Source organism: Aotus nancymaae, unplaced genomic scaffold (genome assembly GCF_030222135.1).
Source record: "Aotus nancymaae isolate 86718 unplaced genomic scaffold, 86718_ANA_hifiasm-v0.15.2.pri h1tg000012l, whole genome shotgun sequence".
Classification (NCBI taxonomy): domain Eukaryota; kingdom Metazoa; phylum Chordata; class Mammalia; order Primates; family Aotidae; genus Aotus; species Aotus nancymaae.
In genome coordinates this window covers 36,254,164-36,280,187 of record NW_026988423.1, presented here as the reverse complement: position 1 = coordinate 36,280,187, position 26,024 = coordinate 36,254,164, and the positions used below count along the sequence as shown (strand labels likewise).

Genomic DNA, 26,024 nt, shown 5'->3' with positions numbered 1-26,024 from the left:
GGCTTTTCATTGTCTTGTCTGCCACCATGTAAAATGTGCCTTTTGCCTTCTGCCATGATTGTGAGGCCTCCCCAGCCACATGGAACTGTGAGTCCATTAAACCTATTTTTCTTTCTAAATTACCCAGTCTTGGGTATGTCTTTATCAGCAGTGTGAAAATGGACTAATACTGTGCCCTTCTTGAAAGAACCTCTCAATACATTTTTGATTGACCATAGTTGAAATTTAAAATGATAGAGAAATGTGGTAAGGAGATAAATTGAATATAGCTGGGGGATATTTTTGTTTTGTTTTCATTCATTTCATTTGAGTAAGCATCTGCCAGACACAGTGTTCATGCCACGACAAGGCATGATACCTGCTTTCTAAGAGGTGCTCTGCAGCCCAAGGGAAGAAAGAAGACAGAGTTAGACTACATTGGAAAACAGGGTCTAAGCCAAAATGAATGGGGCAGACACTGAGTGCCACAGAGGAATGAGAGGAACACAGAATTCAAAAGGTCCTAAAGAGTCCTGGGAAGTTTGGTGTACAAAGTCAAGGAGTGGAGTCCTGAGCCAGCATACCAGCCTGCCACTGGCTGCTTGTGTGATTTCAGGTAAGTTCCCCATCTCTGGGCCTTAATGGGGAACAATTAAGTCTGTTTCAGAGTGTTATGAGGATTAAATGTTAATGTTTACATAAAACCTTCACACAGTAACAGACCAAGGAAAGTACTATTTATCTTATTAACGTGATTATTACTAGTGCTTTACAGTCTGGCATCAAAGCTTCCTAGCTGTGTCACCTTCATCAAAGGATGTAAACCCTCCACACCTCAGTTTCCTCATCTGTAAAACAGGGATAATAATAGCTCCTACATCATCGGGCTGTTATTAGAGTTAAGTGTTAATGTTATCAGGCTGAATGATAGGTTAGATATCATTAAAACACTTAGATACTCCATAACACATAGTGAGCACTCAATAAACTTTGGCTAATAGTATTATTGTAGATTCTGTGTTACCTCACCCTTTTAAGAAATATTCCTACAGAATGTCAGCACGAGGGCAGAAAGAGTGGGGGATTGCAAATTGTAATTCTTTTCAGGCTGTCAATGCTATGCTAAGTGAAAGGTTTCCCAATACCTCCACAAGGATCATTAGAGCTACTTGGAAAAGATAAAACATTTTTTAAAAGTTTCCTCACATTGGAATCTTCTGCTGAGCATTTACTCTTTAGGGACTGGAAAAGATCCTCAAAAAATGATATTGGTGAGAACAAAGCAGCATAAAATGAAATTAGAGCAAAAAGTCCTCTGCTGGTTATGAAGAAAACTACATGCGTCACCATCATCACCCAATCACCCATAGGAAGATGGATATGGCAGCCTCCAGGCCACAGCACAGGTGCTCTGGTCTCCCCTAGTTGTGGTTCCTTACAGCTTGGTCATATTATTAGCCAAAATAGAAAAAAAAAACAGAAGAAGAAGGAAAGATGGATGGAGGGAAGGAAGGAAGGAAGGAAGGAAGGAAGGGACCTCTGCCCCCCCACACAGACACACACAATACAAAGCAAAAAGAAAATAACTCAGAACTCTGAACTACTAGATTGTTGCAACCTACACTCAGGTTACATGAAAATTATGCAAACAAAATACATTATGAAATTCCTACTTGCTTCTCTGCACACAGAACAAGAAAATGTAGGGCCTGTGTTTGAGACTTCAGGGGCTTCCACTCCACAAAAACACACCTAGTAGGGCAGCCCTTTCTTGTTCTAGTGCATGAGTCTGAGAAGGATGGCAATCCTGAGAGACCTCAGCATCCTCTATACCGGTTGCCTGTTACACTTGGTGCCTGATTCATATCCTCAGTCTGACCCATGGTCAAGGGCTGGTGTCGCTCAGACCCTAGCTTATCTAATCCCTGTCCTGTAGTGCTCCATCCACTGTGAGGGCCTTTCTCTTGCATGTCAGGAAGACATTCAGCCCTTGAGGCTGGCACAGAATGGCAGGAGATGTTCCAGAAGGAACTTGGCTGGGTTGGGGCCAATTCAAGGGTCTAGAAAGGAAGTTCCACCATGTTCCCATCTCCATCCATACCCAAACAATACCACTGTGTTGAGAGCACATGTGAAAATGCAAACAAACATTAGTGCTGAAAGAGACCGAGAGGAAGACCCACAGAATGAGAAAAAAGGACCATGGAAAGGAAGACAAAGAAAGATAAGTCAGCCAGTACATAATGCGATTTCAAACAGAAGCTACTCCTAACCCAGGCCTGTCCTGTGATTCAGCCTCTGCTGAAAGCAGCCACCCTCTGGACAGTCCTGATTTTCATAATCCTTGAAGACTACCTTCTGGAGACCAGATCCTGGCCTCCAAACAGAGGGTCTCTGTCTGCCAAGACCCACATGCTGTTTATTTATCTTCAAATCTCTACAGAGCTACCGTACCTTTTCCTTGAAAAAATAAAAATCATCCCATTTATATCTAAAACGTTATCCACATGAAAATCTCTCTGTCCCTGGGAAGCCCTCCTGGCAGCCAAGGACTAGAGACAAAGGAGGCATCCAGAGAACATTAAACTTCTTGGTTATTACTGCTTTAGATGTTCATTTTTGGTTTTTTATTTAAGTAGTCTAAAATCGCTGCATATTTGTAACTACCCTGAAATCCATTTCTAAAGCAGATACACAATCATTTTGGAATGAGGGGAGCTAGTTGCTTTATTTTTGCCCAGAAAAGTGGAAGAGGAGGGTCTCATGAGCCAAGGAATAACTAGGAGTTCACCAGAGCCATGAGGATCAGCTCTCTCCCAAGACAAAGGATCACTGGATGCTTATAGCCCTGCATGAGTCCCTAAATTACACACTTCCTTTGGCAATGTCCTGATAATTCGGCGCTGTATTGACATTGCCACCTCTTCAACATTTTCTATCCTGTAGATATTGCCTTAAGTATACAGTCCACAAACAACACAATCCTAGAAGAAGTCATCAGAAAGGCCAAACAGTAGACACCGACACCAGGGTTATCTTTCCAGAAATCTTCATGTACAAAGGACAAGAATACTGCCATGCTACCTTGTGGTTAGTTCCGTTGCTTAGTTTGGAAAACTTTATTTAAGAGGGTAGACTAAATCAAGGAGAGGCAGGGAAATCGTTCCCATGAACCTTCTTAACTTCCACTTCATGCTTATTCGCTTATAAAATTCCAGAGAATAAAATTTCCCATTGCACTCATTAAGTGTGTTGCCCTCATAGGAGAGGTGTGGTTTATCAACGCTGGAAATTGAGTTAGCGTTTCAGCAGGTAAGGTAATCAGGGAGATAGAATCATTCTACCTTACACAAAGCATAACCAAGATTCTTCTTCTTCTCCTCCCCAAGTGCCTGCAAGCCTTAACCCCAGAAGCCAATCAGGACCCAACCCAACACTGAAACCTAGTTTCTCTTCAGTAGACGAGTTTTGCACATACTGTTTTGATGGAGAGCAGGAACAGAACACAGTTCACTAGAGTAAATGTCATTTTCCACGGACATATCAGACTCCACGACTTGGGCCTCAGAAAGCCACATTCAGACAGGAGAAAGCATCTCTGCCCACCAGCTCACGGCATGAAGGCACCCCAGGAAATCCCCGGCACAGTCAAGCCCAGGACAAAACAGCGGCTCTCCCCGAGTGCAGGATCCAGGACTGGCAAATCCCCATGGCATGGGCGAGTGGGGGCATTCGCTCCAACCCAGACCCCTCCTTTGGGACTCATTAACTTCAGAGAAGACGGCTCGCGGCGAGACTCTCCAGGCTCCCAGTCACCACGGCCACCAGGCTCAGGCACAGACAGTGCCAGGGACAAGTCCCTCAATCTCAGCGACCAGCTACCCCTCACCCTCAGCAAGTGCCTGAGCTGCAGAGGCCAGTTCTGGGGAAAAAGCACACCGCCAGAATCTCTGAGCCTTTCCCTATGACCGCCACATTCCCGGGCAGAGCCCCCAGCGCAGCCATAAATTGTGCAGCCCAGGGAACCAGCGACCTTTCTGCCAGCCCGGGCACGCCTCAGTGCACACACCTGCACCCCTGCCCCTTACCCCCACCCCATACAAATCATCAATTCGTAGAAGAATGTCAGCTCCCTACCTGAGGGTGGCGCTCTCCCCCTGCCGGACCGTCACGTTGTCCATGGCTTTGGGGAAGGTGGCATCTCCGCTGCGCACGGGCACTCCTGTGGGTACAAGGAACAGCAGCCTGAGAGATACGACCACGAGGCACTTCCAGGGCAGGAACAGGTACCCACAGACCCCCATCCTCGACAGCCACAACTTCCCAGAACTCCGGCAGCCGCACGGCACACGCCCCCCGGGCGAGCACAGGAAGTGGGTGGGGTGCGGAGCGGGCGCGGGGACTGAGCGGTGAACTAGCGGCGACCGGGAGGCGCGGGGAGGAGAAAAGCGCGCAGACTCCTCCAAGCCTGATCTTCCTCCCCCAAATCTGGCCTCGGCTTGCCAGCCTCGGAAAACCAGTTCCACGGAGCGCGGCCAAAGGGGGCTCCCTCCTCGCTGCTGCGGCCGGGAAGGTGGCCGAGGAGAGGGAAGCGCCAGGCAGGTGAAAGGTGTGGGCGCGTCTCAGGAGCCGCTTCTTGCCAGTGGCAGTTCAGACATGGCACTTTGGAGAGGAGAAAGCACTTTGGTACCGGAAGGGGACGGGGTGGGCTTCATCCAGTGGACCAGAGGCGGTGGTCTGCAGTCCCTCAGTTCCCACGGGGGAAATCCAACACTTTGTAAGTTTCGGAGCCGGGTTCGCCACCGGAAAACAATCGGAAACAATAGCCGATGGGAAGTGGAGCTCGCAGAGGCGCCGGGTGGCGCGCGGAGGAGACGCCGCGCGGGCTTCGTGCAATCCGGACCCGGGATCCTGCGGCAGCCGCCTCAGTCAACTTCCTCGGAGCCCAAATGCGCGCTGCAGCTGCCGCTGCCGCGATCCGGCCGGTCTTGGCGGGGCAGGGGCTGCGGCGGTGGCCGAGGAGGGAGCGGCCGGGCGGCGGGAGCGGACCGCGGCGGCCCCTAGCTCACTCGCTCGCTGGGGAAGGCGCGGCGCAGCCGGCACCGGAGCCGCGCGGACGCCAAGCTCAGCGGCCGCCCCCGGCCTCCGCGCCGCCTTCCTCCCGGGAGCAGCCCCGACGCGCGCGGGCCCCGACCGCCGGGGTTGTCATGGCAGCAGCTCCATCCCTGACCGCCACTTTCTCCCGGTGCCGCCTCGGAGCGAGCGGGCGGGCGGGCGGCGCGGACTGCGCGCTCATCCCGGCGGGCGGGCGCGGGGCGCGGGGCTCGGGCGCCGGCGCCCACCTTAACCCCCGCCGCGCCGGGCCCAGGCTGTGCACAAGCCCAGCCCAGGCCAGGAGTTTAACCATTTCCCCCCTTTCAGAGCGGGCACTTCCAAATTAGGAAAAAAGGCAAAGTTACCATGCAGCCTTAATAAGCCCCAGACTGGAAACATCTTAATAAGGGTCACAAACTAATTAACTGGAAAAGGAACACCCTGCAGCATGCATACATGCACCTTTAAAAGGATCAGATTAATTCCATTAGCATTCAGAGTAAATTCAGAGTGTTGGGAGGATGTTTTAGAAGAACCTCATAGTTATTCAGTAGTACAGCACCCGCCCTGCAGCCCCCCACAAAGCTGCTCAAAACCCCAGAGATTCAACACCACCATTCTAGAAATCTGCCATGTATAAAACGCAGAACCACAGAAGCCTCTTAGTGTGCGAAACTGGCAAAATCGCATCATCAAAATGTTGGTCAAGTTCAGACACCGACTTACATTCTTTATTCTTGTTTTGTCGCCATTTAAAGATGCTGGGCCTGCAAAAGTACTCACTTGAGTGGATGAGTGTAAGCCACTTGCTGTATTTATACAGCAGACTCCCAGGTTTCCTGGGCCTCACACTTTCGCACAGCTGATTTCATCTTTAAGAGCTGTGTTTCTCAAATTCTTGAAACCCAGGGAGAGACTGGATTTGCCTTGGTCCCTGTCACTTCTCCTCTCTGGCTGCTGCTGGACCTCCTGTGTTTATATTACTATTTCTCCCTTAACTTCGGCTCTGAGGGAATGGCCTGCGTTTCCCTTCCCCAGCTAGGCCTGGTCCTTGTGCTAGGGGGAAGCACAGAGCAGCTCAGCAGGCGCAGTGGTGGTGACATTAATAATGCTGCCTTCTCAGGGATTTCCAGAGCCGGGCTCCAGCACTGACCCACATTCCCCTTGGGGATAGAGAGGAGGCAACGGTAGCTTTGGTTTTCCCCTAGACTTTCTATCAAACACAACCAGGAAGCTTTTTTTTTTTTTAACTGTTAAATAACAGAAAAATGTTCTTCCAAAAAGCCACCCAGCATCAAAAGCCATCCAACATCAAAGAGACTGAACTGCTATAACTGAGTCACATAACCATAAGGGTCTTGGTACCATACTCATTCTGGCAACCTTGCAGCAGTACCAATCACTTACATGTAGATAACACGTTGGAGAAGACACAAACATTTCACCAATCAAATCCCCCTCACACTAACTATGGAACTAGGACAGAAGTAGAGTTTGGAGAAATGGAAACCACACTCCTGGGTAACAAAGGAAGACTGAGAAGGCTTGCCTTTCCATTATCATAGTTGACCGGAAAGTGCTCAGCCAGCAAGAGTGGGGCGACTTTACAGTGAAGATCTCAAAATACTTTGCATTAACTCATCATTGGGCCAATTGTTCCCCCCTTTCCTCTGGTGACTTTTCTGATATTAAATTCTCAGGGAAACTAATCTGCTACTTTTGGCCACTGGGGATCATTTGATACATAACAGCAAAACTATCAATTGTCAACTTATGGCTGCAACAAATGACTTTACTATCAGGAATAAACAATTACATCTGTGCGGAGCAGAAGAGTTTTGTTTATATTTCTGAAAGGAAAGGAGGACAATTAACCTATTTTAGCACCAGTCCATTCTTGGAAGATTCTATCGTGTCTCCATTTTCCAATGGGCAATTGTGGAAATAGGAAATTTAGTAACTTCACCAAGTTAAGATAAATATGATGATAGACTGAAGCTGTGAGATGATGTTTGCTGACTTTCAGTCTGCTGAATTGGGGCTTCCTCTCCACAAGCCAGGGAGTCACCTCTAATAATTCATCCACTCATTTCAACCATCCTTGATATTCCCATCTCCCAGCTCCTCTTCTTAAACACATCCTCACCACATCAAGTGGAAACAAATGATAGTCATGGGGAAAGAAGAGGGACTTATTCTGAGCTTCGGAGTCCTTTCTCTGCAGGCCTGAGAATGGCAGGGATGATTCCTTTCATGATAAATGCTAATCCTGGCTCTAGCATCTAATTTCCAGGTAGGTACAAATGAGCATTAGTTTTTGCATCTAGGAATGTGGATAATGACAACAAGAGGCTTTCCCGAGGGGCCTACATATATGATTAACTCTACAGGAAAATAACTTAGAAATCCATTTAAGATGGAAGATGCTTTATTAATACATTTTCCTGCCACTGCTTCATTAGTATGTCTGGGCAGGAAAATAATTCTTCTTACAGGCTCTTTGAGATGTTCACTTTCTACCAGTCTGCGTGCAGTTGATCTAAGACAATCAAACCACCTTTGTCTCTGGCCATGAAGGGAGAGTGCTAAGCTTAGCACTAAGCTTGGCAATCGAGCAGTTGCAGCAGAAAACCCAGCCAAGCTCAGGTAACTCACAGGGAGGACAAAGAAAAGGCACTTGCAACCTCATACCTGCTTCGTGGGCCTAGGGATCCAAACTTTATTCAAAAACAGAAGTTTAGAAAGTGGTGAAAGGTCAGAGATACCCACACAATTAGCAAGACAAAATCCATTTTATTCAAAGTGGCTATTGAAGTAGTTTGAAAAGATGAAGATCAAAATCATATGTCAACTCCCTTCCATCCCTTAATCCCTAAATATAACCAACACTTAGTGACTTATCTTATATCCTGTCTCCTGCTTCATAAAACTGCTGGATCTATTTTATTTTTCCCAGCATATCCGAGTTAATGAAAAGGGATGACATTCAAAGCAATTTCATTATTTGTGTTCTTTATATAAACAACTTCCTTTCTGCCTTCTTGAAAGCAGATTCCTAACGAGCGCCCACCTCCACCCTCTTCCCCACCATCTCCCTCTCCTTCCTCCCTTCCTTCTTGCATACACATATACTGTACACATAAATCAACTTGTCACAGCTTGTCTCTGTGCTGACAGCTGTAATTACTTCAGGTTATAAAAATATCTATAGGACAATGCCTTTCAAGCTCACAAACATGTACACACATACACACTCCCTCAGCAAAAGGAAACAATCATATTCCCTTTAATAATCCTGGGACCGCAAAGGAAGGAAGAGCCCAACATGAGAACTCTGGATGGTTGGCGGGCAGGTGAGACAGCAGTGGACGGAGACTTCAGGCAGCCCTGGTATTTGTACACCGAAGCAGGGCTGGAGCAGAGAAGAATTCCCGATGAAAGAGAAATTAGTTGTTGTTTTTGTTTTGCTCCACGTTAGCCAGGGAGCAAGCCAGGGCCAGCTAAAGAGCTGTCACTATTCTGCACACACAAGAGGCCAAAAGAGAAGCACTAGCTTAACAGATGCCAGTTCTGCTTCTCCTTGACTAAAAAGGCTAAAGGCCCCCCTCTCCTGGTGGAGATCTCAAATAGGAGTGCAGGCGAGAAGATGGGAAATGCAGGGCAGTTAGAGTGCTATGACATCAAATAGATATTGGAAGACTGAATCAGGAAAGGCAGCGTAAATCTGGATAAAGAGATGCCTCTAGGGCAGTAAGTAGGGAAGGACTGGGAACTGGAAAAATATATGCTATTTTTTGCTCCTCTATGAATACAGGATCAAAATAAAATCGTGGTTCATCTGGGCTATAGTCCAGCGTGTTAGGATTTCAGCAGAAAGAGCAAAAGGGCAACTTGAAAAGGGGAAGAGGGCTCCAGGGAGAGAAAAGAGGTCACAAATAGAGAGAATTGAGAAGGAGGATATGAAGGAATGGCAAAGGTGAGGCTATCTAAGGACTTTAAACCCATAAAACTTTATAAGAGATGCATAAAGCAGAGAGATCGTGGGTAGAACAATTGGAGATAGAAAAGTCAGGGAGCAGGATTAACAAGCCAAAATCAAAGGCAGGTGCCCAAAGAGGGCAGCCTGAGAGGCAGGGGTCTTTGGGGCAGAGTCTTTCCTTTTCATCTAAGCTTTGGGTCATGAGATAACCCTGGACTCATAACATCACAGAATGATGCATTCAGAAGGGACCTTGGAAAGATCTTTAGTATAATCCATTCATTTCATAAGTGGAGAACTGAGCTCCAGGAGGGAGCAGTAGTGATTGTCGGAGCATAAAGTTAATAAACTGACCGATCAAGACTAGAACTCAGAACTCCTACTCCTACACCAGAGTTCTTTCTACTCTACCTGTCAGGTAAGAACAATATGTAAGAGCTAGCCAATACAGTAACTCCTGCTGCTCCTCTATCTGTGGCCAAGAGAGAGACCCACGGAAGACAGATTACCATGATTGTCCAGGATAACTTTGGGTAGCCAATTGTTTGGTTGAATTCAAATTAGTTAATAAACCAGCAAGTAGATTTTGAGTTCCTCATGTATACCAGGAACTGGGTTGAGAGATACAATGATAAAGACGTGGCCCCTGCCCTTGAGTTGCATGTGGTCTAGGGCTATTGGGTTTGTCAGTGGTTTCGTTTCTATTAACATTCATGAAAGTTACAATGAACTCCACCCCACACTCCCCTTTAAGCCATTGAGAACTTTCTCATTTCTGGACAAATAAGCTGAACTCTGCCTAGCCTGTGGGAAGCAATTTGTCTCATTACGCTTGTCAGATTCCCAGCCACAGTCTTGGTTCTCTAGCTTCATTGAAAGGGGCATTCGGAGGGGTGGGGTGCTCCGAAGGACTTCTAAATATCGGGAAGCCCTTCATCAACTCAATAGGGCAGTGAAAGCAGTGAATGGGAGAGTAAAGGCAAAAGTAACATGGGCCTCCCTGCATAAAGGGCACTTCCAGCAGGGAAGACAGACATTCAACCAAGAATTTTTTGAAATAGTGGATACAACTGTGATGAATGCTGTGAGCAAAAAAAAATGGAAGGAAAGACAGAATCGAAGATTCTCGTCGTGTCTGGAAGATCAGGAAACTTTTCCCTAAGGAAATGATGTTCAACTGGACTTAACGGTGAGGGGGGAGATGAAGGGATGGGTAAGCATGGGCAGGAATCTTGTGGATGGCAGAGGTTGGCACAGACGATACATGACCCGAGACAGAAAGGATCATGAGCAGAAACTGCCTCGACAGCTGATGTTCATGCAAACTAAGGATGGGCACCTTGGGGGTGCTCTGTGTCGCACTGAAAACCTCTAATGCCGTCAACATTCTGTGTTCATGCAGTCATCGATCCATTCAGTACATATTTATCCTGTAAGCCCCATGACCTTGGGTTTTAGACTCAGACAGACCAGAAGTCAAATATTCACCCTCTCCATTACTTGTTGTGGGACCTTGGGGACATGCCTTAACCTAATCTGTAAAATAGTGGTCCTCATGATACCTACTGCTCAGTGCTGCTGTGAAGACGAGGTGGGGAAGCAGCTGCAAAGAGTTTAGCACAGGCCTGGCTGCTCCCAGGCTTCTCACGCTGGGACTGGAAGGAGCTGCCATTGGCTGTGCTTCCCTCATTCTAAGTCAGCCTACAGGTGATATTCATGCAGAGAATCTAGGAGCAGACTGCTAAGTGCAGGCCTTGGGAATGCTCTTAGGGTTCACCGCATAAGGGGGACAGAGCAGGAACATCATGCTGAGATGCAGTCAGAGAGAGGAAGTAGGACAGCCTCTAGACCACCCAGAGCAGGAAGAGCTGTGGCCCCCAGCTCCCACCCACTGTCAGGCCTCTGTTCGGGACTGTGGGAAACAGCCTGTGATTGGAAAAGAGGAGACAGCTTTCTCTTTCAGTAGCAGCCTGGGAACTTTGATTTGCCATGTTCACCCAGTACAACAGAAAGGTAGCCCATGAACCGGACTAAAAGACAGGACACCTCCGTCCCATTAGAAAGTGAGCCACAATGTCTGACCTTCTTCCATGAGCTTTTAAGCCCTTCATTGCTTCTAGGTGCCTGATGGCTGAGTCCAAAGCTTCCTTGATCACGCAAGGCGCAACATGCTCAGGTCTCCATCTTAGATGAATCACTGGATAAAAACATCCTGGGACTGCCTCATCTCTCCTAATTTCTACATTCAGGGATCGGCCTTGTAACCTCTGTGGAAGAGTTACAAGCAGATATTCACCTACATGCGCACACAGACACCAGTTCTAATGCTTCCAAGCCCAGCCCAGCCCAAGTAGGGAAGTGGCTTCTGAAACAGAAAGAGCCCTAGGAATGGCAATTTTATCAAGTACAAATTTGGAGTTTAAAATCCCAAGTTCACTGTCAGAGGAACCTGACTTGCTTCTCCCCCTATGCTCCATTCTCCCTAAACACTCATCTAGAACTTTCGTCTCTGTTTGACCTTTTCCTCTCATTTTCTTTAAAGGTTTTATTTCTTGTTCCCCATCCAAGAACAGCAGCAGACAAAGTAAATTTTAATGACATAAGAATTTGCATAATAACATATGGGTCGAACTGTAATTTTTATTGGAGGTGACATTTGTGCAAATATATTTAGTAAACCAGAAGACATGAGTTCTAGTTTCACCTCAGCCCATCATTTTGTCACCTTACAGAAGTCACTGCTTGTTTTTGAATTTCTGACTTGTTTTGGATTTGTCCAAAAAAAAAATCAAAAATCTTCATGATCTGTGGGTCACTGAGAAGGTCTAATGACTAATTCACTCAAATAGGTTAACACACTTTTGCAGAATTGAAGGAACACTTTCAGAGTACGGTGACAGCTCGGTAAGAGGCTGGGATTCAGGGTCTGGAATTCCAGCCCCAATCTGCCCCTTACCAGCTCAGTGGCACAGCCCTGCTCTCTTCCTCTTGCCTTCTAAATGGGAGTTTGGATAAGATGGCTTCCCAGAACCTTTCCAACTCTAATAGTCTAGGATTATAATGCTTCTCGACACTCTTATCAAATTCACTCATCAGTCCCTCCTGCACAGAAATAGCCGTTCTCGTATAGCCTTCCACTCTTCCCATTCATCTAGGTAACCACTTCAGAGTGTAGAAAACTGTTGTACAAAGTAATTAATGAGCTGCCCTGGATCTGAGGCAAACGATGGAAGAGTCAAGATGATTAAAAGTCTTCCGATAAAGGGTTTCTTTAAGGAAAAGAAAATCCCACAATGCAACCAGCAATGTTAATCTTCAATAAATATGCTGTTAATATTTAACTGGCATTTATTTAAACTTACAGTAACTGTCCTATTAAATCTAAATTAATTGCCCATTTGGGAATCTTCCCCTAAAGCCTAGCTGGGACATGGCTGTCTAGATACAGTCTATGCTAGGCATCCAGCCATAAAGAGAATATTTAAACCCTCCTTCCAGGACTGGGCTATCACAATATCCGAGTTAGAAGGGCATTAGGGGTCTATTGGACTAGTTACATACTCTGTCTAACTTTCTGGGGCCCTATTTTTTTTCTTTTCTTCATAAAGGAATTTTTCTGTGTTTCTCGTATCTATCTCTTTCCCACTCTTCTTTTTGTTTGGATTCTCTCTGTCTCTCTTTTCTTAGTGTTTCTTTCCTCTGTACCTCATGATTTAGACTCATTCTGCTGTGTTTTATCTCAAACTCTCCTGGGTTTCTTAAACAAGCCATTTAGGCATATGTTCATAGCAAATTCTGTACACACACAGATACATATACCTACATATGATTGTATGTGTCACAAAGAACATTTTGTAATAGCAGTTGTATATAAAAGGCTAAATGCTGTGAAATAATTCCTGAGTCATGCTGCTTTAGAAGGGGCAGCAAGAGTGTAATTGCATAGAACTGATCTTTGCTATCCCTGAAATCAATCAGTGTTTTTTATTGGAAGTGTGGTCCTGGCCGAACTTCTGTGATGTTATTTTGCTGTGATTGTAACACGTTTACATTTCCACGCCAAACATACACAGACACACCACACCAGTTATCAGATCAGTCGACTGCTGAGACGTAGATTTCAAACGACCAGCTAATCAGATGGGTTAGTGTTCAAACTGAGTTAACTTTAAGCCAATGCATCAAGGCTGTACAGAATCTGAACTTTCCTCAGGGAAGCGGGAACTGAATGAGACTAAAATCATTCACTCTAAGGTTCCTAAATGTTTAGCTCACCGAATTTTATTTTTATTTATTTATTTATTTTTGAGACGACTTGTCTTGCTCTGTCGCCAGGCACCAGGCTGGAGTGCAGTGGCACGATCTTGGTTCACCGCAACCTCCGCCTCCCTGGTTCGAGCAATTCTCCTGCCTCTGCCTCCCGGGTAGCTGGGACTACAGGCACGCGCCACCACGCCCAGCTAATTTTTTTTGTATTTTTAGTAGAGATGGGGTTTCACCATGTTGGCCAGGATGGTCTCCATCTCTTGACCTCGTGATCCACCTGCCTCGGCCTCCCAAAGTGCTGGGATTACAGGCCTGAGCCACCGCACCCGGCAGAGTTTGATTTTTAAATGTTCAGTGTTTGCTTTGCAGGGCATGGGACAGGAATCGTGGTATGGAGGGAACAAAGCACCAATGAGGAGCATGTGGGCTGGTGGGAAGGCACTCACACATTTTAAGAAAATAAACACACTCTCCACTGTTTGCTCATGGAAGGCCTGGATTTGTACTGCCCTGGATGTCAAGCTTCTATATACTTCTAGCTAAATGAATACCCAAACCATCCACTTCCTTTTTCCTTCTTTACTTCAACTTAAAGCATCTTTATTTTACTGACTCTGACAAACTTATTGACTCTTACAGAGAAATAACAAATGCATTTCTGCGTGCTTGTGAGTCACTGTGACTTTCACCTTTTGGTCCACCTGTATGCATTACCATCATGAGTTCAGGGCTTTTCTAAATAAAGCAATTGAGGATGCCCTTGGGGCATCTCAGCCCTGTGCTTCCTTCCCAGTCTGGGGTTGACATGGGCCGTACCTCCCAGAAAGCAAGGATTTCCCTAAAGCTTTGGTATGCTTTCTTTCTCTAGCTTACCACAAAACTACGGGTGGTGCTGCAGGTCATGAGAAAGAAGGAGCTACTTGTGAGTGACCTAGAGCTTATGTGCTGTTTAGGTAGCTTTGAACCTGGGGGAGGCAGAATTTGGAAAATGTTGTCAGCGTGCATGTGAATAAGCCACAACACATGAAATCATCTACCTTGGCTTTCACGACAGTTTTGACAAGGTGTCAGGATCACAGATGCCTTTTTAAAAAGTGGGTAATCAGAAGACTATCTTTTTTTTTTTTTTCAAAAGCAAAAGATGGCTTAAAGCTAAGATATAAATCAAGGATAAATTGACATGTTTCTATATGGGGAAGTATTAATACTAGATTCTCCAAGGGACAGTTGTTAGGACAAATCAAATTTAATATTTTCACCAATGATCTGTCAAAGGGAATTCATAGAGAACTCTCCCAAGTTTGCAGAAGACCTTAGATTTCCTTAAGTACTTATATCTTCAGCCGACATGGATGAACTGCAAATAATCCAGAAAGTTATTTGGATATGTGGAAAAGTGGGCAAATACAACAGAAGATACTTCAGAAAAAATAATCTAAAGTATGCATTTAATATGCTGGCATCTAGGCAGTGGATTAAGAGACAGTGATATGGAAGGGATTGGGCTTGAATGCTGGAGTTAATGGCTTTGACTTCATGTCCAAGTTCCACAAATTACAGGTTTGACCTTGGAAAATGTTCTTACCTCTCAGAGTCTCATTTTTCTCCTCTATTAAAAAGGAATAATACCTATCTCTTATTTTTGCTGTGAGGGTAAAATGAGATAATTTATGTAAAGTACCAGTGAAGTACCTGGCTTGTAGTACCAACTCCACAAATGGTTGCTACTGATTATTCTTTTACAATCTAGGAAAGTAACCTTGGAATTAGTCATGGCTAGCGGTTCCCAAGCTGTGATCCTTACAACACATCTTGGAGCGTGATACTATAGATTATTTTCTGCAGACATCAGGCATTTTTGCCAAAAAAACAAGTGTTGGCCCAAACATGTTTATGAAAGACACTAAAAGGGTATCAGAAAAAAATAGAAACAGACACAAAAATGTTATTTTTACTCAAAATTGCTGTGTAAAAATTCTTCTAATATTGCTTACAATAGTTATGGTAGCTCACAAATAATAAACTTTATGCACTCAGTAAAGTCAGAAATCGTGGGTCACTTTTAATCTCTTCCCTCTCATTACTGCCCCTCATAACCCAATCTCTCTCTCTCTCTCTCTCTCTCTCTCTCTCCCTCTCTCTGTCTCCCTCTCTTTCTAGTGTTCTTCCTCCAAAACATCTTTCACATCCATCCACCTTTCTCAACCACTGCCTTGCCTGGCCCACACCAAGGCCTCCTTATTTTCTTATCTGGATTCCTGAAATTCCTCTTACATGGATGACCTCCTCCTGCTCTTGCCAGCTCTGTTTCAGTCTCCACATTGAAAGGAAGCTTTCCTGAAATCTGACCTTGTCACTGTCCCGATTAAATCTTTAGTGCTCCACACTGAAATTTGAATAAAGCCCCAAATCCTTTCTGTGGTGTCTGAGCCCTCAGGATGTGGCATCTGTGTATTTTCAGCTGTAGCAACTACTCCTTCGTCCCTTTATGGAGCCGTGTTAGGTTTTATTGTGTTGTATTACAACTCTAACTCCTCAGAGGTTCTTCTTTCTCAATTGAGGGCCTTTGCACGTGCCACTTCCTGCCAAGCATGCAGTCCCCACATTTCTCGGGCTGCGTTGTCTTCACCCTTTCGGTTCTGACTTGCTCATGAAGCCCTCACTGTGTTTTCCACTAGACTTGGCCTATGTCCACTGCATCAGTGCTTCGCATAACACTCACAATACTTGCAATGGTTTAATTTCTCTTTTTCTCTGTTACATTCCTGAAGCCCAGCACAATGTCTGGAACATAATAGGTTTTGATAAATATTTGTGGTATTTAAGTGACCAGCACAGCTGGGGAAAATTCAAAAATCAAAGTGATTTCTTTTGCAGGGACTTCCAAATCTCTACAAACGAGGAACATGAAATTGGTGATGACATTTGGTATTCACGAAGTAAAAGGATAGAGTGAACACATACTTAATGACCAAACTCTAGCTAACATAAAATTTAAAAAACTCTAAGAAATCAAGGCAGTAGTTAAAGGATCAAAACGAGCATGTCTGAATAAAACTTATGCAGACAAAAATAATCTCTAAATAGGATATGAGAAGGTTTGAAAAAATTAATGGGTGATACACCCATACTATTTATTAGGTTAGAGGTGTCTGATGTGTATCTCTAACCTTTCAAGTGTAACTTTCATGTAGAATTGCCACTGTCCAAAGTGGGTAACTAGGACATCTGAATTTATGTGACCCAGCGTGACCTTTCTAATATCACATTCCCACCTACCCATAAGTCTGCTGTCCGCCTGGCTGGGGATAATTGAATTTTGCTTCTCTCTGCCCCTCTCCCACCCCTGTAACACACACACCTACCCTATATTACAACTCCTTGTAGAATGTTTAGGTACACTTGGTAAAGGTATTTTTAAAATACCGTGAAAAGTGTGTACAAGATTTATGTGGAAATGCATCCTGAGCAGGGGAACAGTTCCCTTTCGGCAGGGTTAGTCGGCCTGCCTTGCTTTCCAGTCCTTCATTCACTTGGCTGTTTTCTTTATGTATGACCTCCGACTTCCACTCTTCACTGTGGCTGGGGCCCCCTGCTCCTCTGTGCACGCATTGGTTTTTGTACAGTGCCTCTGGACACTCCCTCACTTTACTTGGCTCCCTCCTTCCAAAAGCCTGAGTTCTAGCAACTGGAAGAGTTGGATTACGACATACAGCTCTAAACTCTGAGTTTAGCCCTTTCTTGCCACCTCAGTGTGTCCCGGTGTCAGCCTACTTTCTAGGCCATGATGGGAAGCAATTGGTTTTCCACGGAATTCTTCATTTTTTACTCTAACAGCAGAGAATTGTGACAGCAATCATCCCTAACAACAGATAATGCATGCACCTGAGTTCCCGACTTCACGCTCCACAAGATTGGCCTCAACAGAAGGTGGGGAAACTATATTATTTTTCAATTTCATTTCCAAAGACACAGATGCATAAATGCACAGAACCCCAGAGATTGAAAAACATGGTAAGCCAAGACTGGATGGGCTTTAGAAAATGTTCCCCCAAATCAAGATCAGAGTAAGTTAGTTGAAAAGATTATTTTTGATTGCCCATCTGGGATGAGAACACCCTTCTCACATTTATTCAACAAGCATGTCCTAGGGTAGGTGTTGTGATACATCAGGGACTGACTGTCATATCCTTGGTATCCAACCTCCATGACCACAGAGCAGTGGAAGAGATGAATGTGGGAAATAATTGCACAGATAATCAATGAATCACAATTGGAATCAATATTATAAAGGGAATGTACACAATTTCAAAAGAACAGAAAAGAGGACAGTGTCTTATTTATAATCATTCGATCTCAGCAAAGAACAGGTAAAATACATTCAATAACAAATGGGAGAAGAACGAATGAATGAATAAGCATGTAAAAAATATCTAGACCTGTGCATCTCAATGTTTTTCCACAAGGCCAGTTGGTCATTCCTCCCCACAGGCAGAGATCAGTACTGGACCCCTTTCCTCCTTCTAAGAGGCAGTCATATTCCAGAGAACTGGGGTGCTTTCCCACATTCTTATTATTAATCAAATAAAAATACAAGAGGTTTGTAAATCAGGTTACATAAACATTTCGAGCACAGTCATTTTGCTCTTGGGGGAGATAGCTAACCACACTCTCGTAACAAATCCACTTTGATCTCAACATCCAACTTACGACCTCCCAGCACTCTCCATCCAAGAATAACATTAATAATAATCAGCCTATTAGCCAGGGTGCTTGGTTTGAAACTGAAAAATTTGAGAAACGATCTTATAAATTATTTTCCAAGGATATCATCTTTAAGCATTAACAGGCACAACTGACACTGAATTCTGGGAATTGAGCATAATTACATGGAAATTGACACGACACAAATGCCAAGAATTCTGTTAACCTTTAATATCTTTTAAAAACTCTCCCCTCATAATTATCTCTTTCCTTTGTCTCAAATGTTACTGATGAATATTTAGAGGTATAAGCAAACAAAAAAATGGTGGATTGTGGAATATTGATCTTTGTTTGGAATCCTGGAATTTTCCAGGTGATCTATCAAGAGGTGATAAATAGAACACTTGGAATTTGACTGTTTTCAGAAGTTATTTCTACCTTTGTATTTGCTCTACTTAAGTTCTCTACTTATAATTCCCTATGCTGAGTAGAATCTCCTTTGCACTAGTAATTACACTAAAAGTGTAGGTCTAAGGCATTGGATGTCTAATGCACTTCCTGACCTGTTCTGTGTCTTTGCAAAAGTCATTGCACCTTTCCAGTGCTTCAGATACCCTTTCTGTACAGTGAGCGTGATGACATTTAACTCCAACTGCAACAATATTTGCACAGTGCTGTAAACTTTACCAAGGCATTTCCAACCTTTTACTCGCTGGTGGATCAGCGCCTCTTAATTTTTTTCCTTCTTCACAGACCCCAATGCTACCACCAATGCTCTCTTGCCTTTTTTTTTTCTCTCTCTCTATTTTAATAAAATCCTCACTTATCTCTCTGCCTCTGCCTGAATCAGTGCTTCTTCACAGGGCAGGGCAGACTCTTTGGAGGGTGGGAGTGGAAAATTGAGTGGATATTGGTTGTCACCATAATTGGAGGGGTACTGCTGCCATTTAGTGTACAGTGGCCAGGGAGGTTAGAGACTCAGCAGTGCATGGCTATTCAGTCACGGATGCCAAATGCCTGCCAGACATTTAGGTGAGTGAAACCTTTTTCTTTAAAAAAAAAAAATCTAAGCCTAAAATGTACTGTTTTACATATAAGCACAGATATTCTTGCCAGGTTTTAATGTTCACTAATTCTCCAGGAAAGCGACTATCTTGCAAGCCAAAGAAAGATTGTTTTTGATTTGTTCAGATCTTTACCAAGAAGTGTTCACTAGTTTGAAAAATCACATACTCAATGGGAATGTTTCTCATCATATTGAGTCATCAATTAATTCTCCGTCCTCGTATGAGTCTGTACTGCAGCTTAGCTCTCACATTCATGGTGATTCTGTATATAGACACATCCATACTTCATTATATCCTATGGTGTAGTTGTATCCAAATATTTATTTTACATTTATATTATTATCAATCATTTTCTATTTATTTCTCCTTCAGATTCAGTCAGGCTTTTTTGAAGTACGTGTATAGGCATTATATGTTATCTATGAACTTATTTTCTGCACAGTAATGAGGGTATTATAAAATACTTTAAATGATTTTTATGTTAGAAAAAGTTATTAATAGCAGATCAACAGCATTTCACATACAGAAGCCAGCTTCATCTTTCTCATGCTGGGATCTGATAATGTCCTTGATCTATTTAGTAAGTTTCAGTGGCTCCCCCTGCCTATGACATAAAGACCCAACTCTTAATATCGACAATCAAGAAGTATCCCAAGTTAAGTAGCATTAGTCTTTGTTGTGGCCCCATCTCTGCACTCACCTAACATTCTAGGACCCAATCAAGTTAAACTACTCGTTCTTCTTGGAAAGTTGCTCTGCATATCACAAACTATGCATATGCTCAGACTTTTGCTCTGCCAATGTGCCCTCCTTCCATCCACAGCCTTCTAAATCTTATTCAGGCTTCAAGAACCTGTTCGGATTCCATTTCCTCCATGAAACATTTGTTTAATCAATGCTTCCCATGCCTTTCTTTTGTATTGGTTGAAATCAGTTATTTTAAAGGAAATGTATATATATTTCACAATATAGAACTCTGTAAATATGTGTATGTGTATCTGCATTGTAACTGACTGTAGATTTGTCTGATCTCACCAGTTAGGCTTTAAGATCTCTGAAGGCAGGTGCCATTGCTGGTTCATTTTTGTACCTGCCCAAAGCTGAACAAAGTATATGACCCTGAGTGTGAGTTCAGTGAATATTCTTTGAAATGAAATGACCTCTCAGTGATTGAGAAAGATAGTCTAGGTACTATTATCTTTATTTCATGCTGAGAAAACTGAGTTGTATGTAAATGAGTCCTGACAGATTGTATGCAGAGTGTCAGATGAGGCACACTGTAGGGGTGAAATGTATGGTTACTTCTAGTCCATACAAGGTCCAGGTCTGCACCTGGGAAAGATCTAGAGAAGTTAACCTACATTTTTGCTGCCAGAAAATAAAAATCTTCATTTCCAGATCAGCTTTCCAATAAACGGGTTTGGATTTATGGGACTCTATATATCAGTGATGATGGCAAATCTTCCACCTCTTAAAACCTAATCACTGAATAGAGCTGCAGGTTTTCTCTTTTTAAGATATGTTCTCAGCAGAATCCCACCAGAAATAAGACTTGAGCTTCCCAGAAGCTTCTTCAGGCTTGCCCGGTGTTCAAGGGTCGGGCTTCAGCTGCGCCCCTTGGCACAGCGCCAGCCTTGACGGACCCATCCATCACAGCGAAGCCTGCCTTTCTCGCACACTGCTGGAGTTGGAAATGGAAGTGGCCTTTTAACAGAACATTGTCTCAGGATTGTGTGAAGCAAGGCTGACAGAGAAAGGAAGATTCATTCCTGACACCAATCATACTAATATCTGTCACCAAAATGACATTTTCCCTTTAATGATGAAAAATGCATCAGGAAAGAGGGAGGAGGATGAACAACCTTCTCGTGCTGCTGTGGTCTGATAGGGAGGGACCTCTGCTGCTGCTGCTGGTGGTTTGCAATCTGGAGGAGGTGAGGGGATGGACGGCCAGTTGGTCACTGAACAAACACAACTGGTGCTCTTTTTGGAAGTGAACGGTGCAAGCAGATGGAAGCCTGTGGGTTAGGCAGTGTCACGGCGCATCTGACCGATTTCTCATTAGGCCCTCTGCCTGGTGTTTCAGTAGAACTGCCTCCATGTCTGTCAGGCCCCAAGCAGAAGCTCAGTACAGGTTTTCAGAGCTGCAATACACATCGTTTACCACATCCAGTTTTGCAGAGCTGGTAAATCTCTCCAAGTCTTTACTCTCTTATTCTCTTGTATGGACGGGTCACAGTGCTGACTCCATATGCACATCCGGGGTGAATTTGTTGGTGGGGATGACCCACGTGTGGGAGAAAGTGGCTTTGACCCAAAACTTTATAGACCCAGCCTGAGCACACAGAGAGGACGGGACAGCCGAGCAGCCGGTTTGTGTCTCTTATTAGGCGAGCACGTGGCTGGCGGTTGAAGAGAAGCGGCACAATTGTCCCCGGTGCTCACAGAGTATTTCCCGACAAACACCAGATCTTTATCTAGAAGTCCATTGTCCACAGAGGTGTTCCGTGCTGACTTCTCTATAAAATGCCTTTCTCTCCCCTTCCTTCTTTCCTACTGCCAAAGTCTGCCTCCTACAAAAGAAGCTAAAAATGCCAGATATTCACCTTTCTGTCTCTCTTGCAGCTACGCAGGTCACTTTACACAGTAGAAGGACTATATGTTCCTCCCTCGTCAAAAAAAAACATGTGTCCTCTTCTAGGTCCACTTCATTATTATCTTAGATCATGGTTGGGTGATGGTGTGAGAGATGGAGAAAGGTGGCCACCTTCCTTCCACTCACGACATGCAGATCTCACGTGCGGAGCATGAGGGAGACCAAGTCTGAGGTCCTGGGTCCTGGAGGCCATTGCTGAGCATGGGGACACCCCACCTCCAGGCCTCCTTGATGCCCTTACTTTTTAAGGATCTGCTGTAAGGGGCTTGATTACTCGCAACCAAAAACATCCGAAGTATTGCATTTCCATTTCCTTGGGAGAAAGATATTTTAACGCTCTGAGGATGGTACTTTGAGATTCCTTCACTTGGCCCCATGCTGGTGCTGCTGTGTCCACATGTCTTCTGCCTTCTGCACGAGTTTTCCCTTATTTCCTCACTCTCATAGACATTGGCAGACCCAGCCTGTTAATACACCAAGAATAATACTCCTAGAAGCACTAGGGTACTTCTAAAGTTTCATGCTTTCACCATTCTTTGCAACATTAATTAACACAACACCCCCTCATTAGCTAACCTGCCAACAAAGCAACTCCAAATCATTTTCTTCTTTATGAAGGAGGAAACTGAGTCATTTATATCCCTGTATTTGCATGAGTGGGCTTCTGGTTCCCCCTCTGCTCCTCCTACATTCTCACTTTCAAATATATTTCAGGCCAGCAATGCTGCAATTTCAAAGGGTCTTCACCTGAACAATTGAGCACCCAAGTAATTGATAAACTAGTGCACATTTCTAAAGTTCTATCCCTACAAATAATCCAGACCACAACGCCCACATCCTTTGTTTGGGTTGAATATGCTGTTCTCCTATGGAGTTCTTGATTTTTCTGCCTCCTTCTGTCCTTCCAGACAAAGTAGAATCCCCCAACAAGAGCTCAAAGGTCCAAAGTGACTTGTTGGCTCCACAAGTAACACTCAGGCTCTGCCCTAGGGGAGAGAAAGGGTATGCCAAGGCTGTTCCCAGGGAAGAACAGCAGGCAGCAGGAGAAGAGCTTTCTGTCTACTGAACTGTTGAGGTGGCCCGCTGTGGGGTCTCCTGCAATGAGATGCCCTGCCTCACTGTGGATTCTTTTCAGGTGGAGCTCTGGCTCCTTGGGAGTACTGAGCTGGCCTGGGCAAGGTCAAAGCTCTGGCTACCCCCTCTTGTCCAGTTCACAATGTCACCTGCTCCTTGACAGGAGAACATGCTGAGCATGGATGCAGCAGAATCCTTAAATTCCCTCCACCCTCAAGACTGTTCACAACAGGGCAGCACGTGGCCTTCTCACACAATGCCAGACACAGTCAAATGCTCATTAGAGGCACGGGGGCCATCCCACATCCAGTGGGAAAGACACAGAGAAAAGTAGGGGACAAAGCATTGCATGCCCTACTTAAGTTAGAAATCAGCCAGGGCTTCCTGACAACAAAAGAAAGTACACACAGCTGAGAGGAGTTATGCAATATGTTTACACAACTGTAATTCACATGCATTACTTTGTTTATGAAGTGGTTGATAAACTCTTGAGAATGAGAAAGATTATCTCTCTTTGCACAGTTACAATGATCATAATTGATATGAAAATGTTAATTTGCAGAATAAATTATACTTTGTCATGTAATGTAATTCTCACCCAGCTACGCTGTCTAGTAGAACCATGTCCCCATTTGACAGATGAGTGAACCAAGCTTTAAGTGAGAAGAAGAAGGAGGAGGAGGAAGAGGAGAAAGAGGAGGAGGAGGGGAGGAAGAAGGAGAGGAGGAGCTGACATAGTTCCCATAACGAAATGTGGAAGACTTTGGTTTCAAATTTAGTCTTCTAACTCCAAATCAGTTTATTTTACAGGGCTGTAGCTTAATAAATACAAGAAGCTGCCCTCCTTCGTTGAGAAATACTCCCTAGGCTGTGGCTCATTTCAGAGAGTGAGGAGTATTTAGATAGGATAATCGAGATAATTTACAAAGGGCAAAAGGAAAACTACGATTCAGGAGCAGATGAATGAGAACCAGAACCATTGTCAAGAAGTAGACCCAGTGAAGAAATGTGACATATAGAAGAGAAAGAAACAAAGTCCACAATGTCTGAGCAGTGTAACAGGCCTGCCGTTTATCTCGCTTCTGAATATCGGAAAGGGCAGCATTTGTCGTCCACAGAACAATACATGGGAATTATAGACACAGCCAGGCTCAAGACGCAGTGACACAGCTGCCACCACAGAGAGCCCTGAGGGGCGCTTTCCAGTGGCCATCGGTGGAGTGGGCAGGGTCCTCAGGGAACCAGAGGCCTGCTGTCCCTCTGGAGAGCTGCTTGTTCAGGATGCCATGGCTAGACTCCTTGATCTCCTGGCAGCATGCAGTCCCGTGAAATGCTCTTCTTTTTGAAAAGGTCTCTTTCTTTGGGAGTCAAGTCACCACCCCATTTAGAGTCCCTGTCCTCTTGGACAGCATCTTCCCAAGTGCTTCCCCAAATTTGTGGTCCACCATGTCTTACACCCCATCTCTATCTCTGTCAATCAACACTATTCATCCCCTCAAGACCCACTTCAACTGACCCCCACTTCCATGGAGCCCTGTCTTTTGGTCACCCCAGTGAGAAAGGATCTCTCTCTTCTGAATGCCTGGAATGTTTTATATCTCCTACAGCACATTGAACACGTTGTCTTCTGTTATAGTTGGGTGTCAACATATGGTATCTTCCCTACAAGAGATTACCTTGTTTCTAAGACCTTTGTCTTTTTATTAGATCAATTTACCTGATAGACGAAAAGACTCATAGAAGTCATCTCAGTCAACGTACCTGTGTTGTACATGAGGGAATGAGCCCTAGAGAGCTGACACAGTTTAGACAAATTCACACGGCTAGGCTAGAGGAGAGCTGGAATTCACTTCCACCCTGAAATCAGGGAAGCGCTTGCCCAGAATGAGGACAGAAAATGTTGAATGAATCAATGATTCCGACAAATCGCTGAGACCTGCCATCCCACTGTCAAAAGTGGTTCAGCCAGAGACACAGACTCATCCCAGAGATAACCATCCCACTTAGCCTGCGTTCAGATGGCACCATCAGCAGCACACAGTAAGCAGCATACAGTATCTGTTCCCATCTAAAGGGCTTTTCACGAGGAGCTCATTCTGAGATTCTTGATAAGCAATTGGGTAGTGGTGTTATTTTTAATCAACTGTCCAGGGACAAAAGTTCTTCAGAGAATTCTGCTTTTATACAAACAAACAGAAAATCAATCTAGCACTAATAAAAGACGATTGAAAATTGCAAATACCAACCAATTGTGAAACTTTGTCTTACAAAAAAGGAGAATGCTTATGGGTTTCCTCGTCTCCTCTACTGTAAGCAACGCAGAGGGCTCAGCTCCCACTACTGTCTCCCCCTGCACTCAGCAGGCTGCTGGTGGTTATTACAGGAGGCTGCCTTACCATTAGCACAGCAATGCCAATTAATTGCAGTCATGAGCAGACTTCACATTTAAGGAAACTCACAGTCTGAGCCCTAGCAGCATTTGGAGATTCAGAACGTGTTTAAAAAGCTCTGTTTCCAGGAGGTATGGTTTGTGTCTCTACAAAGATGGGAGGGCTCAGAGGGTCAGGGGTGTGGTGGATGTGTGTGTGTGTGTGTGTGTGTGTGTGTGTGTGTGTGAGAGAGAGAGAGAGAGAGAGAGAATATGTGTGCTGTGCATGTGTCTGTGCTATCTTAAAATAGCCAGGTACCTTCCTCTGGAGCAGAGAATTGGGTCAGGGAGGAGGGCACTGCTGGAGAGATGAGCCTTGGGTGTGCTGAGAAGGAGGAGTCTCCATGAACAAGAGAAATGAGACTTTGAATACAAGGGATTTGGGAAAGGAGCTAAATGCATGCCTAAGTAGGAAGTTTCTGAAGGTGGAGGGAGAGGGTTCCTGCAGAGACATCCATCTTTTTGGAAACAATTTATCATGCAAAAGAGGTGCGCCACAGTGCTCCGTGCCTCCTGGTTTCCTTTCCTTTCCTCCCCCCACCTTCTTCATGAAAACCTCGGATGTGCCTCTCTTTGCACCTCCCACTCTGTTGTTCTTCTTCTCTCCTTTCTCTCTATTCGTAAGTGATAGGCAGTGGGGACAAAGTCGCTGCTCCTTACTAGGCAACCAGGCTCCGCTGAGTCTGTTGTTTAGAACCTTGTGGAGGTCCTGAAACAAACCCCAAAAGGAACATTGCTTTCCCTTGAGGACCTTCTAATGTGTTTTTTTAAAGGCCC

General features: G+C 44.6%; 1 protein-coding gene across 8 annotated transcripts in view; it reads right to left on the bottom strand.

Moving 5' to 3' along the window:
* The window catches only part of NTM (neurotrimin), a 970,307-nt gene that overhangs the window by 434,738 nt on the left and 509,545 nt on the right, over positions 1-26,024 (bottom strand). For 6 of the 8 annotated variants that reach the window (XM_012449177.2, XM_021672581.2, XM_012449173.2 and 3 more), the window contains one exon: positions 4,117-4,201. In XM_012449177.2, the coding sequence (XP_012304600.1) occupies positions 4,117-4,201 (85 nt within the window). Of the gene's footprint in view, positions 1-4,116; positions 4,202-5,799; positions 6,063-26,024 lie in introns of those variants that run through there. The other 2 variants (XM_012449181.3, XM_012449183.3) reach the window with 2 other exon arrangements.